This window comes from Ochlerotatus camptorhynchus, unplaced genomic scaffold (assembly GCF_037179485.1).
Source record: "Ochlerotatus camptorhynchus isolate MF236.1 unplaced genomic scaffold, CSIRO-AGI_Acam_v1.1 ptg000401l, whole genome shotgun sequence".
In the NCBI taxonomy this organism is placed as follows: Eukaryota; Metazoa; Arthropoda; class Insecta; order Diptera; family Culicidae; genus Ochlerotatus; species Ochlerotatus camptorhynchus.
In genome coordinates this window covers 4029457-4043383 of record NW_027040887.1, presented here as the reverse complement: position 1 = coordinate 4043383, position 13927 = coordinate 4029457, and the positions used below count along the sequence as shown (strand labels likewise).

Here is a 13927-nt window from a genome sequence, read left to right as displayed (position 1 = left end):
ATCACGAAAAAAAAGCTATAATAAACGGTAAAAGGGCTGTTGGAAGCCATGCCATTTGGATTAAAATTTAGAAAAATTGCTTTCCAAATGTGGATATTAGACAATTTTTCGACCTTAAAAATTCAGTATTTCAGCAATCTTTTTCCACATGGTTATGGATAGAGATCATACCTACCTGACGGTGCTGTTTTTGGCGACATGATCTGGGTGGCTTAAAAGCCGTTTTTTCGTTTACAGGCTGCACAGCAGTTTTTCGTTATTTCAAACAGGCTTGCGAACATCGGCATTTATCGAGCTTTTAAAATTACAAACGGCTAAGCAGGTTCAAGGACAAACGCAGAAATAAAATAAAATCGTTTGTCATAATCAACAGCTGATTGCTTGATATCATTACACTCAACTCTGTTTTTACGCGGTTGCATTTTTTTTTGGATTTTGTTCTCATGCAGAACGGGTACAACGTTTTAATACCACCCGATTTTTCTTTGTTTTTTTTTTGGAACAAGTTCCATTAAGTTTGGTTGCCAATTGAAATCGAACGACCAAAAATAAAGGCGAAAAACAATCGCGTTAAAACAGAAATTGAGTGTATTTATAAAGCAGCTTATCACTCCGCGTAATCGCAGATAGGTAGGTAATCAAATTGAAATTTCACAGCGAGCGGGGGAGTGGAACGCACGAAACAGTGGCCAGTTAACAACAGGAAGGGAACGTTTATTTTTGGATTTTTCGCTGGGCCAGATTTGTTCGTTTTATCGATTCTTATCACAGGTCATGGAACGATGAATTTTGGTTACAGCTTTGCTTTCGGAAAATAGCCCGCAATGTTGAGGGTGCTTAGATGGGTTAGCAACTGGTCGATGTACTCCTCGCGATGCTTGTGGAAGTGGCCAACGTGCGGCGAACGATCCCAGCACTTCATCGTAGTCTGATTGGAGATAGGAAATTGCATTCGCTTAGATTTATTGGACTGCGTATGAATAGAGATCAGAACCAACCTTAACGCCAACCGTTTCCCAAGCTTCCATGAGCCGTTTGTTGGCGGACTCCGTTCCGACCGGGTCTGTCTTGGAAACCAACAACAACGCCGGACATCGTGCCGGTTCGTAAAAGTACAGGTTGTTGCACTTTTCGTAATACTGCGTGGCTTCTTCATGAAAAAGCTTCAAGTGGTAGCTAGAGATAGTGAGCACACAGAACGGGTGGAATTCAAGGTTCAATGAATTGATAAGAGTTGAACTCTTCAAGAGAGAAATTTTAACTTACGTTATGTAGCCTCGTAATGCGCTTTGCAGGGTAGGATTTTTCGGCAGAACGGCGTGCGGAACTCCAACCGGGATTTCAGTAATGTCAGCTGCACTGTCCCAAATTTGTCCCTTGATCTTGTCGAGTACCGGTTTGTTGGATTCATCCTCGTTGATTTTGACTAGACATTCACCCCACAGGTAACCGCCGACGGAGAATCCATGCAGAACCACTCCTCGGTTTAGATCGTTGTTTCGCATAAATTTCACTATATCGTTGGCTACGGCTTGCGATCCGTGCACGGGCCACATCAGTTGCCATGGGCTGATGTGGGCTACGAGGACTTCGAAACCTTGCTCGATGTAGAACTCGGCGTACTTGGCTAGATGTTTCTCCGATGCTTGCAGCCATGCGAGCATCAGCACCAGGGGCTTGTCCAGTTGTTCCTTTAGCCTGTAATTTTAAGTGTTTTACTGTTCATTGAATGGGTGTCGAACTAAAGGTATTCGCATGGGCGTAGCCAACGGGTGGCCGTTCGGTTGGGGCAAATGCCTCTCCCCCTTAATCTAATAAATTGTTATAAATTCGATTTACTTGAAACTTCAAGAGTCTTGAAAAGTGTTTAAGCCCAAGATGGCAGAAATTGTTTTAACTAGTTCGTTTATTCACTAGGCTCAGTCGTGTGTGACTTAATTAATTAACATTTTAAACAGCAGTAAATCTAGGTTTGTATTGGGTACCAATTAATCGTGGCGGGCTCGAGGTTGGGCAGGGGCAAGTAGCACAGAATCAGGTTGATAATACGACTGGGACACAATGGCTGGAAAACTTGTGGAAAGGAGGGGATGGTCACATCAAATTCTAACATCAGACAAACAAAGGAATTCGTAGATCGCCTGCATGTAGGGAAGATCACGGGTTCCCAATACACCTCTTACTTTACGGAAGGGTTGTCTACCTCGGGCCACTAGGGTATCCAATAGTCGTGCTCTGGAGGCGTCATTACCCGGGCAATGCCAAACTGCGTGATCGATGCCATCATAACCGGTTCTGCCCCTACATATATTGCTGTTAACAAGGTTTATTCTGTAGAGATGTGCGTCTAGCGAGTAGTGGTTGGACATAAGTCTGGACATCACACAAATGAATCCCCGATTTACATCCAGACCTTTGAACCACGCTCTCGAAGAAACATTTGGAGTAATGGAATGTAACCACCGCCCAAGAGAATTACTTGTCCAATCGTTTTGCCAACTTAGAACAGAACTCTGACGTAGTAATGGGAAAAATTCATCATGTGAAATTCTTCTATCATAAATCTCACCTTGTTGTGCGCCCACCTTTGCGACAGAGTCTGCCTTGGATTGAGCAATGTGAGGGAACCCATACAAAGGTAATCATATATGATCTATCGACCAGCAAACTCATCTGCTCCCTTACCCTTGAAAGGTAATAAGATGAGTGTAGATCGCAGAAAATGATACAGGCCTTAGAATTAAAATATTTGTTCTGAGTTACAGAATAACGGACATATTTCGAAGACCAGAAACGCTAACGGTTGGACTGAATCAATCCTTAGGCCGAATTCTGGATAAGGAACATGGTGGATCGCGAAACAGTTTGAAATCGACAATTCGACATTGTCCTGTGTGGTAAAATCGTTCAAGGAGACCCAGACGACCCAGCAGCGAGCTGGCAGCGGACGAAAAACGAAGACGCTCAACCCCGTGAACGCAAGGAAGGTGATGGTTTACTTCAAGCGCAATCCGAACCATTCGATTCGGGACGTGGCCAAGAAGGTCAATTCTTCCGCCTGGTTACTTCAGTAGACAATGAAGCGGGCCGGCCTTCATGACTTCAAGATAAGGAAGGCGCCTAACCGAACCGATAAACAGAATACGGTGGCCAAATTCCGCGCCAGGTTGGTGCAACCGAACTGCATCGTAATGGACGACGAGACGTACTTTAATGCGAATGCCAAGCAGATCCCTGGCCTGGAGTGAGCATCATGGGTTTTTTTTTTTCTTAAAATATAAGGAATACACTTGAGCGAAAACTGTTTTCAAATCCGTTAATTAAAATCCGAAATAGATCCAAATGATGTTGTTCCATCACTAAGTGGGCCATGCTTTAAGACTGTATGCGATTACTTTGCATGTTGTTTGTTGTTTCCACATTTTTCATGATCAAACTCGATCAAACATAATATGAAAATAGATGCCAATTGATAGTGGATAGCGTTGTTATCTCAAAATAGGCGAAAACCCATATGGGACTGATACGCGATTATGGGCAGTCTACCAGTTGGTATAATTTGTTTGCGAGGCGAAAAATAGAAGTTTGAATTCATTGCTTACCAAAGCAGATTCGGCTTAATCTCTTCCCTCCAGACTTATGGTGTGGTAATGTGAATTTTAAGAAGAATTCTGAGGAAAACTTCAAGGGAGTTCTGGGAAGAATGACTGGAATTCCAAGGTAGTTATGAAGAGAATTCTTGATGATGAGACCTTAATGTAAATTCAAGGGAATTCTAAGGAGAACACAGTATAATTCCTAACAAAATAAGGGAATCCTGATGAAAGTATCATGGAAATGTGTAGGAGGATTCAAAGCTAATGGCATTTTTTGCCTAGTTTCAATGACATTTTCCGGAGAATTCTAAAGAGTTTGATAATAAGTTTCCTGGGTATTCTGAAGAGAATTCTAAAGTAATTCCAGAGATAATTAAAAGAGAATTTAGAGGAGAGTTCCAAGGAATATTTTACCAGATTTCTATGAAAGTTTTAGAGAAATATCTAAGAGAATTATATGAACCTTTCTGGAGAGATTTCCTATAGTGTCCTGCAGTGAATTTCTAGTGTTATGAACACAACAAATGTTAGAGAAAACCAGAGATTGCCAAGATAAACTTCCAGTAAATTTTGATAAACTCTATCTGAGAAAAACACAGTATAATCACCCGTTGGAAACTAACGGTTTTAAATTGGCTCGCTACTTGACTAGCCTATTGGTCCCAAGCAAATCGATTAACGACCCCATTATCATATAGGTAACTCTAAGACCAGAAGGTCCCGAAGAAACGAGCTCAACTTTTTGGCTCAGCTCTGGTACTATCTTCGGTCCCAAGCTAATCGATGCACCCCTCGAAACATAGTAAAATCCACGAACCCCTCATTTTATCTGTCAAACTTTCATAGTGAATCAAAACAAACATAGTGTAGTACTGGAATTTTGACTAGAATGTCGTTTGCTTGGGACCAATAGGCTAGTCAAGTAGTGAGCCAATTTAAAATCATTAGTTTCGTATTGATTGTTGCCATTATAGTCTAAATTCTAGTACTATATTGGGTTTGTTTTGATTCGCTATGAAAGTTTGACAGATAAAATGAGGGGTTCGTGGATTTTACTATGTTTCGAGGGGTGCATCGATTAGCTTGGGACCGAAGATAGTACCAGAGCTGACCCAAAAAGTTGAACACGTTTCTTCGGGACCTGCTGGTCTTAGATTTACCTCTATGGTATAATTCCAAACGAATTTTATAAGGTATTCTAAGGGAATCCTGGTGATAGTATTATGGAAATTTATAGGAATATTCAAAGATAATTGATTTTTTGTCTAGTTTCAATGCAATTCTGAGAAGAATTCTGACTTGATAGGAAAGTTTCATGGGTACTCTGAAGAGAATTGCAAAGTTATTCTGAAGATAATTTCAAGAGAATTTAGAGGAGGGTTTGAACGGATGCTTTAGGAGATTTTGGAAGAAAAATCTAAGAGAATTGTATGGAGAAATTCCTGATGATTTTTTTTCAGTGAATTACCAGTATGTTCTGATTAGGATTCCAACAGATGATGAGCAGAATTTTATGCCAATTTTGAATAGTATGAGAGAAAAATCTTAAGGAAATTCCGAGAAGGATTCCAAAATGATCGAATTATGAGGATATTTTCAAAATAATTGTGAAGAAAATTTGAAGAAATTGAGAGGGAATTAAACGGAAACTCTGAGAAAAATTCAATGGAAATTCTTAAGTTAATTTCAACGTGATTTTGAGGATAATTATAAGGGGTGCACTTCAAGGAGTTCTTGGAACCGTTCTAAGGAAATATTTGAGAATATAGCAAGTAGAATTTTCTGGGGATTTTCCGAAGAATTCTGATGAGAAGTTGATTTCATAATCCAAGCCAATTTTATGGTGAAAGAAATGTGGAAAAGAGTTCTAAGCGAATTTTTGCGAGAACTGTTCGAAATAAGTTGTTGAGTGAATTCCAAGAGCTTTCTGGAGAGAATTTTCACAGTGTCTTGCAGAGATGTTCTAGTGTTATGAAAAAAGTAAGATAATTTATATAGCTGAAGATCATTAACGTCAAATATCATACTTAAAATGGTCATTTTATATGATGGACGAGGCGATGAAAGAATAGAGTTGATATTTCCTTTAGGGTATGGCAGTGTTAAAATTGTATATAGAGAGTAGAAAGCGAATCGGGTTGATCATCTCCTTTACCAAACTCCTCTTTTGGGTAGGGATGGTGAGGGATATCTCCACCACTTTAAGTCTGATATTTGAAGTTAAGCATCTCCAACTATGTAAATCGTTAACTTCACAATTAGTAATACAAGCATGATTAGTTAAAGTAAGATAACGCAAAAGAGTGCCAACTTAAAATTTTAGTAAATTTGATACGATTCTAAAAAAAAACTTCAAATAAATCCTGTGAAGAGTTCTAAGGGAATAATACATAAATCAGTGTTGATAAAATATCAAAAATCAAATCTCAATGATATGATAACCTGTGATATCGTTGCGCCAAATATCAAGCTAACAAAACTAACCAGCTACGATTATCACCAACCTGTCGTGAGTATGAGTTTTAAGAGTTTTGCTTTACACCCAAACGCGACCCGAAACTTCCATCACCACTGGCAGCAGTAGCTTTGTGTCTGGCATGCAGCGTTTCGGTCATCCGGCCAGATACACAGACAGATCACGCATATTTCCAGATTTTTTAAATATGTTCCAGATTTTCCCAGATGCTTCGAACATGTTGCTTTAAAAATATCATTGCAATTGATTTACACTCTATTCAAAAAATAAAAAGTGCTTCTTTAATTATTAAAGGCAATCATCGTTGGAAATTATTACAATCCATGTACGATGGAATTGTTAAAACATGTTTGCATGTTAATGGGTTGCAGAATCATGAAAATGAAGCCATTTTCTAAAGATTAGTCGCTGAAAAAAATCTTAAAACTTTTAAAAATAGTTTGCCTAAATGTTTGTTTAATTGGAATTTATATTTATTTAGAATTTTGAATTGCCATAGAATTTCAGAATTTTAAGGTAATGTTGAAAATAGTTTACATTGAAGTGTGAGGCAAATTCTTTGCGAAACCAAAGGAGAATTTCAAGTTAAATCTGAGTAGAGTTCCATTCATCTTTATAAGCTTCGTTGTCGTGCGGTGTCACCCGTCGTTGAGGCGTATTGTGAGTGCCACGAAGTGAGGGTTCGTTTCACGCTCCAGCCAGTGGAACTTTTCGCAACCTGAAAATTTCCCTACTGGTCTACTGGGTGTGGTGTGTGGTCAGTCTGTGCAACCTCTGGTTGAAGACAGTGTCAGTTGTCTTTTAAAAACTCTGATGACAATTGCATAGAGATTTTGTGAAGAATGGAAATAGAATTCGGAATAGAAATCAAAGAAAGTTCTTATTATGAAACTTAAGGAGTATGCTGATACGAAACGTGAGAATAATTTCAATGGAATTCTGTTCAATGTTTCTATGGAGATTCATTTTTATAAAATTTTAAGAAATTTAATCGGAGTTATGCCAAAAGGCAATTTCTGGGAGACTTTGAATGCCATTTTGGCAATGTATTTGAGTACTTAGCAAATACTCAAAAGGATTTCTTAAAAAAATCTGACCTTACCTACAAAGCAGCTCAAATGGAATTATCGGATAACTCTGAGAATAGTGTGACGGTCATTCTGAAGAGTGTGCCAAGGAAATTATTAAGAATATTCTAATGAAATTTCATAGAGAAAGATGAAACAAAATTATGCCAATTCTTGGAAATTATTGCTAGTTTGAGGGAGTTGTGGAATCGGAGAGTGATTTATAAGAGATAGCAAGAGAACTCTTAGAGTGTTACTGAAAACGTTTGGATATTATCAAGATTATTTTAGGGGTATCCAGAAAAGAAGTATGATGGAATTCTAGTATGATTCAAATAGAACTCTGAAAAAAAGACGAAGATATCCTGTAAAGAGTTCCATGTAAATTCAGACTAACAAAAAGTTCCATGATCTTTGACCCAGGAAATATACAAATTCCGCTTTCAGACTTTAATTTTAGTTATATAATTATTTTATTCGTAAGGGTAATGTAAACAGTTGAGTTACCTGTAGTTTAGGTAAACTGTGTGTGAATACCACGATGTTAGGCTTTGATTTCCACTTCAGCCTGGTGAATTTTATAAAATTGCCTACTGCCTACTATGATGTCAAGAATTACATTGTCCGTTCAACCTCAGGGTAATATTAGAATTATTTAGGACTATTAAAATCTTTAACACATATTATGGTACTGCATCAAAAAGCAAGGACTACATCGACTATTGGTTTAAAAAATCCATCCCATCAAAGTTGCTTGATTCTTTGCTTTTCATTCTTTTTTTCAAGTTACAGTTTAAAAAGCAATTCTTAAAATATTTTCTGCAGTATTTTACCAACGATTTAACTTAATTTTTGAAATGCTGCGTAATGAATATTCGAACTTTTTGGGCACACTGTATCAATACTTTTCTTAATTTTTAGGCGATTTAAGCGATGTTAACAAGTTATTTATTTTATATAATTTATTTAAACATGTAATTCATAAACATTCTGGTACTTTGAATAAACTCCAGATGATCAAACTGACCGATTTTTACGGGAGATTGGCACATCACTTTGATTTCAATAGCATTATGTTAAAAACAGGATTTTTTGGAGCCTTCCAGATTTTTCCAGATTTTATAGTTTAGCTGGTCCAGATTTTTATGAAAATGACCTAGCAACGTTGCTGGCATGGCTGAAGAATAAAAAGAAATAGCAAAATATTCTACCTCTTTCTAAAAAAAAAACAATGTGTAACGGAATCAATTTTCTCGCTTCGTTGTCGTGCGCGACAGTCTGTTTGAATTCGTACTCTCATGCTCTACCGTTGTCTCTCTTACACAACACAAACAGTAGAACAACATTCGAGCAAAAAGAAAAATATCAAATAAGTATCATATGACAGGTATGATTTCGTTTTAATTCTTCAATTTGGTATAAATTAAACCATTTCTGATCATAAACGTTATTACTAGGACATCGTTGCTTGCTATTGTCAGAAATCACTTATCTTATTATGGGAAAAACTAAAATACATACATTCGTGATGGTCTTCGGCGGCAGTGTCGTATGACAGCGCCTGTCATATGGCATTTTAGTTTGGTACTGTAAGTGGAGAGCTTGTTTTGCAAGTGTCGGAAGCAAAGGCAGTCCATTATCACAGAAAATTTGTCGACTACGGGGACTGCTTACAAAACTGCTCGCAGTATCAAAGGAGCTTGTAAAATCAATATCAAGTATGATATTTTGTTAAAATATCACGCGTGATAATTTTGCCAATGACTATGCCATCACTGCATATGATTCAGTAATTTTCAAGATCCTAGCCAATAAAATCATGATCCAAGGTTTGTAAAAACTTTTAATATTCTGTGGACTTGAAAGTTTTGTGAGAACTCATGCGTGTTTTTAAAATCCTGGTCCAAGAAGAATCATAAACATACTAGGTATTTTTGTTGTTGAAATTCTGGACTTGAACAAAATGTTAGATCTCAGATGAATGTCCCTGGTTTATTCATTACTAACAGATCATTCAAGACACCCGACTTCAAAAATTGTGTATTATTACAAAGCTAAATTAAATCCAGTGTTTGACATTTCGACAAGGATGCTGACACTTTGACATTTTCCCAAAACTTGGTCCATGGAAAAAAAAGTTGAATATTGAACTTTTTTGAGATCTCAGACTCAATAAAAAGGCGACTTAAGTCATTTTGATATGCCCCCTTAGTGAAAATGTTAAATCTCACGACGAGTTAGACTAATATGCAAGAAAGATTTGCTTATGAGATGATGTGCGCACGCTCAGTAGACAGAGATAATATTGATAACGATTTTAAAGATGTCCTGCAAAATGATGGAGTACGATGTGTGTAGATGGATTTAGATGCCATTAATGAAAGCATTGATTTTTAGATGAATGATTCGCTGGAATGAGACTTTTCGAGCATCTTATGATTACGATTTCGATGACGTCCTCCTCGGCCGTTGCGTTTTCGACACAACTAACGATATTTCTCAGATATTCTTATCAGTCATTGGTTTCATTTGGGAGTGGACTTAGATGGGAAATCCACAGGACTTTATAGGGATACTCATAGAAGTTGCTAGGGGATGTCGATACGTATCAAATATTCTATCAGATCTGGAACAATGAAGGTTGCCTTAGCGCAATAGCATAGGATTAATAGGACCAGATCAATGCAATTACATTCTATTCCGTGAGTCCGACATCAAGTACATGAACTATTTTGTCTCAAAAGGGCCCCGATGCGATGGGTGGAATATCGATCAGTTCTTGTAAGGCAAGTACAAGTAAGGCCTTGTCAATAAAAAAAAAACTCTGTAGAGGGGGTTTCGTTGGGGTCAACGGTTTGCATGATGACACGAAGCAACTTGCTGTTGGGTAAGAGCCCATGGGCGGGCAGATAAGCAACAAAAACCACAGGGTCCTGCCTGCAGTAGAACTGGAGGTGCGTAGCTTATCTGGATAACAAACCATTTCCAAACCATGTGCCAAACTCATGAGATATTGCCACCGATTGGTACACTTCAGCCTACTTCGGCACGTTCGGCACCGCACTTGACACAGCTTTCGGCACAACTAAATCTCGTGGTACAGATTACGTTGTGCGGAGTTGAATATGCCTTGATATTTCAATCTAATTTGAGATCAAAATAAATTCGATTAAAATTATTGTCAAATGAAATGTATTCGAGGGTCGACCGTTTTGATGAAATTTGATGACGTCAGTAGAGAGGAACCTTTCTTTATGATTCACCTACATATTAAAAAGTGATTTTCCAACAGAATCTAATAATCTATTTAAGACTTAAACGCCATTTTCAAACCAAATGAAAGCTTTTTAAGAACACATTTCGGAAATTTTAATCAAAATTGATCGAAGTAGGCCGTATTGCTAAATTAACGTATTTTTGATTTGCTGCATGATTTTTAAATGAAAAAATTAAATTCAAATTTTAAATAATTAAAAAAGTGGAATTGTAAAAATTGTGTAGTGAAATTGAAAGTGGATTACATGACCTTGACCAAATGGAGTCCAACTCCTTTCAGTTGCTGGCAAATAGAGTTCCGGAAGACAGCAGTTTTTTTTCAACCGGCACTGACGCACAACTAAGTTATATTATAAAAAAAAAAAACAACCAATTAATTAACCACTTCATTTGAGTAATTGAAATGACGTTTACTACCACTCGAACTTTGAAATAAAACATTATTTTGAGATTGTTTTCTTCTAGAACCACAAGAAAAGCCAACATTTGTGCGTTTCATAAAAAAAAAATAGAAATTAGTTGGTCCAGTTTTGTGAAATCGCTGGTAAAAAGTCACGCCAAAACAGCTTGACAAAGTGGTCAATTGATGCTCGCGTCAATCAAGAATTGCACTTCTGCTTGATTGAAAGTTTCCATACATTATCAGTGGTTTATAAGCATCGATAACATATTGGGGCGGGCCTTATCGTGTGTACAAATAGCATCGGCATGCTTGCGTTCTTGAAAAGGGGTATTGGAACTGCGGTAGCGTTGTCACCTTCTAACTCCCAGATTCAAGTTTCTTGCACTGATAAATTAAACTATTCCCATTTTGCTTGAACTTTAATCAATTTGACATTAAACTCATTAAACTCGAATGATTAAAAATTAACACTCTCTTTCTAAAAACTAATCGTCTGATATTAAACCCAGTTTAATCATGGTTGATTAGATTGAAAATTACCTTTTTTGATTATATATTAATATTCAAAAATAATAAAATTTAATACTGGAAAGATTATTTCGAATTTAATCACGCATGACTACTGCCGAAGTAATCATGGCTCGGACTCAATAAGGTGAAGCGGGAATCTGCATACTTTTTAAGCTTTTTTGATTTAATTTATCTTTGAGAGTGCAGTCATAAGATATGATTGCAGAGAGATTTTATCCATATTGTCACTGCCAGACTGTGCGAGTTGGATTTTAAATTCATACATACAATACATACATACATTTTGAAAATAGTAATCAAATACCAATTTGAAAAATTTGGAGTTAAAAACGGAATCTTTTGGTCACAAACTTGCATTGTTACCAAAAATTGCCATGATGATTAAGCCATCAAACTCCTTTAATGATTGTGGATATTTTCTAGCACGTCAAATTCAGCATGCATTTAAACAATTGTTAACAATATTGATTATCGATCCATATGGCCGCGAGCTTAGACTAATCAACATTAATAAATCTCACCTCAAGGTCTTGGAGTCCTTGTTCCACTTGCTTCTGGTCGAACTATAGAAGTGCATATTCCTCGTCAAACCGTACACTCGAATATCGACCGGAGCCGATTTTGAACTGGCATTTCTCGAACTCATCACGATTGGCTGCAAGTAACGTAAATCAACACAATTCAAACGTTAATTCACTTCAAAACTCCCCCAACCCACTCCCGGGATGCGGGCGCCTACCCGTCGTCCTCCAATAACCGCAACACTACTGCTCCGTTTATCAGCGGAACCACCACCCTGGCACCGGCCGCAATCAGCGCTCAATTGAACAATTCCGTTGAATTGATTCGCTGCACTTTGCAGCCTGAGACACTGGTTTCGGTAGCCAAAGCTGTTCGGACGTTGGAGTCCACGGGTTATCAGCCGGTAGGACAGGTGCCACATTTCACGATTCCTAACGCCAACGTGAACGCGAAGGGTGCTGCGGACGTGTCAACAATAAGCGTCTTAGGAGACCTTTTGGGAGTAAAATTTGGCTAAAATAAAATACGTTTAAGAAAACGCGCTCGCGAAATGAAATCCAAACACTTTTCGATTGGAGCTATGTTCGCGAAATAACTGATTGTGATTATTAACAGCGTTGGCTTGCCGCTCGGCTTCCCGGCTATAAGCTGCCGGTCGCTGTGTGATGCGAGTGTATACTTTGAATAGGTTTTGCAAAATGTTTCTTGTGGAACGTTTTGCATGTGGTAGTGCTGGCAATGAACGAAAGAGAAGCGAACAGCTGGGTGCACTTATGAATTTTGCAACGTATGTAAATGAATGGTTATAGGAAAGCAGTTATATCATTGTGTTTACTAGATATTTTCTAAAATTTATTGTTGGACTCAGAACTGTATAGCGTCAAAAGAGATATTTCTAAAACAATGTAGTTGTCTTAATCCTTATTTGACACCCGCACGTTTGTACTGCACATGCGGATTAGGCACTCGAGAGATACAACAACCCGGACCTTCTAGAGTGAATGAATGAACACATTATGTGGTAGTTGTGTCTATGACTAGAAATCTGTTAAAAGTGTTGGAAGCATGATTTATTTAGTTTATGGAAAGTGTGAAATGGTTGGAATTATTCCAAAAAACAGAGTTTATTATTCCTATCATTCTTGGCTGCAATCAATTTGTCAGCCTCTCTTCACAGTAGACTTTGCTTGCCAAACAACATTACGAGTTTTACGAGGCTTCGACGTATTTTTCAAGTTCAGATCACGGCCTACGAGAAAATGATAAAACCTTAACTCTTACTTGGGTTACTTGATACTTGATGTCCAAACGAAGAATTCTTCATCTTGATGCAACTCATGATTCCGGTCCATTTAGTCCGGAGTTTGTTCACCCGAACAGCCAATTCCTAGAAGAACGGTTACCCAATGGACACCTGTGTCTGCCTGGTTGGATCGTGCACCAATTCGTCGTACGAAGATATGGGCCGTTGCGCTTCGATCGCCAAGAAAGTCATGAAGCACGGTCCCAAGTCTAAGATACCGATCAACGTTACCTCCTGATCGGAACAGATCCGTACCACCATCGAGTGCAATGGAATCGCTAAAAAGTTCAAGGAATTTGAAGACGCTGTACTGGCCAACGCTTACGGCACATGCATCGGATATTGGAACCATAAGGGCGCAACAAGAACACCATCGTGACCTCATACAACCGCAGCTTCACCGAACATAACGATGCCAACTGCACTGCTTCGTCAATAGTCCTGAACCCTCTGACCGACCAACTGACCGGTGCCGATGGTAAGAAGTTCGGTGATGAGCTGCCCCAGAAGGGATTCGACACTGGCATAGACATCAGGTTCCACCAGCGGACGGTTTCATTTAATTTTCATTTTGCAGCGTTTGGTCGGGCAATGGGAGCGCAAGTCAATCCAAAGCCGAGGATAAAGGACGGGTAATGGCTGAATAGTCTATGCGGACCACTTGAACGCCATGGGAAAAGGAAGGGATTGAAGAGGCCGGTTATTGGGGGGTTTTGAGGAAATGACACATAGTGATGCTAAATGTAAAGAAAC

General features: G+C 38.4%; 1 protein-coding gene across 1 annotated transcript; it reads right to left on the bottom strand.

Moving 5' to 3' along the window:
• Window positions 1-658: 658 nt before the first annotated feature.
• On the bottom strand, window positions 659-12505 carry LOC135710711 (transmembrane protein 53-like). Its single transcript, XM_065233357.1, has 5 exons — window positions 12089-12505; window positions 11871-12004; window positions 1267-1698; window positions 999-1176; window positions 659-928 (listed from the first exon to the last, which is right to left on the bottom strand). The coding sequence occupies exons 1-5, from the start codon at window positions 12290-12292 to the stop codon at window positions 794-796; spliced, it is 1083 nt and encodes a 360-aa protein (XP_065089429.1). The 5' UTR covers window positions 12293-12505; the 3' UTR covers window positions 659-793.
• Window positions 12506-13927: the final 1422 nt, after the last annotated feature.

Bases quoted from the DNA above. Each gene is read 5' to 3' on its own strand.
- LOC135710711 (XM_065233357.1), bottom strand. From the start codon at position 12,292: ATGTGGCACCTGTCCTACCGGCTGATAACCCGTGGACTCCAACGTCCG. The intron at 1,699-11,870 runs GTGAGATTTATT...TTAAAATTACAG, and splicing joins AAGGACTCCAAGACCTTGAG to GCTAAAGGAACAACTGGACA. The intron at 1,177-1,266 runs GTAAGTTAAAAT...CACTATCTCTAG, and splicing joins GCATTACGAGGCTACATAAC to CTACCACTTGAAGCTTTTTC.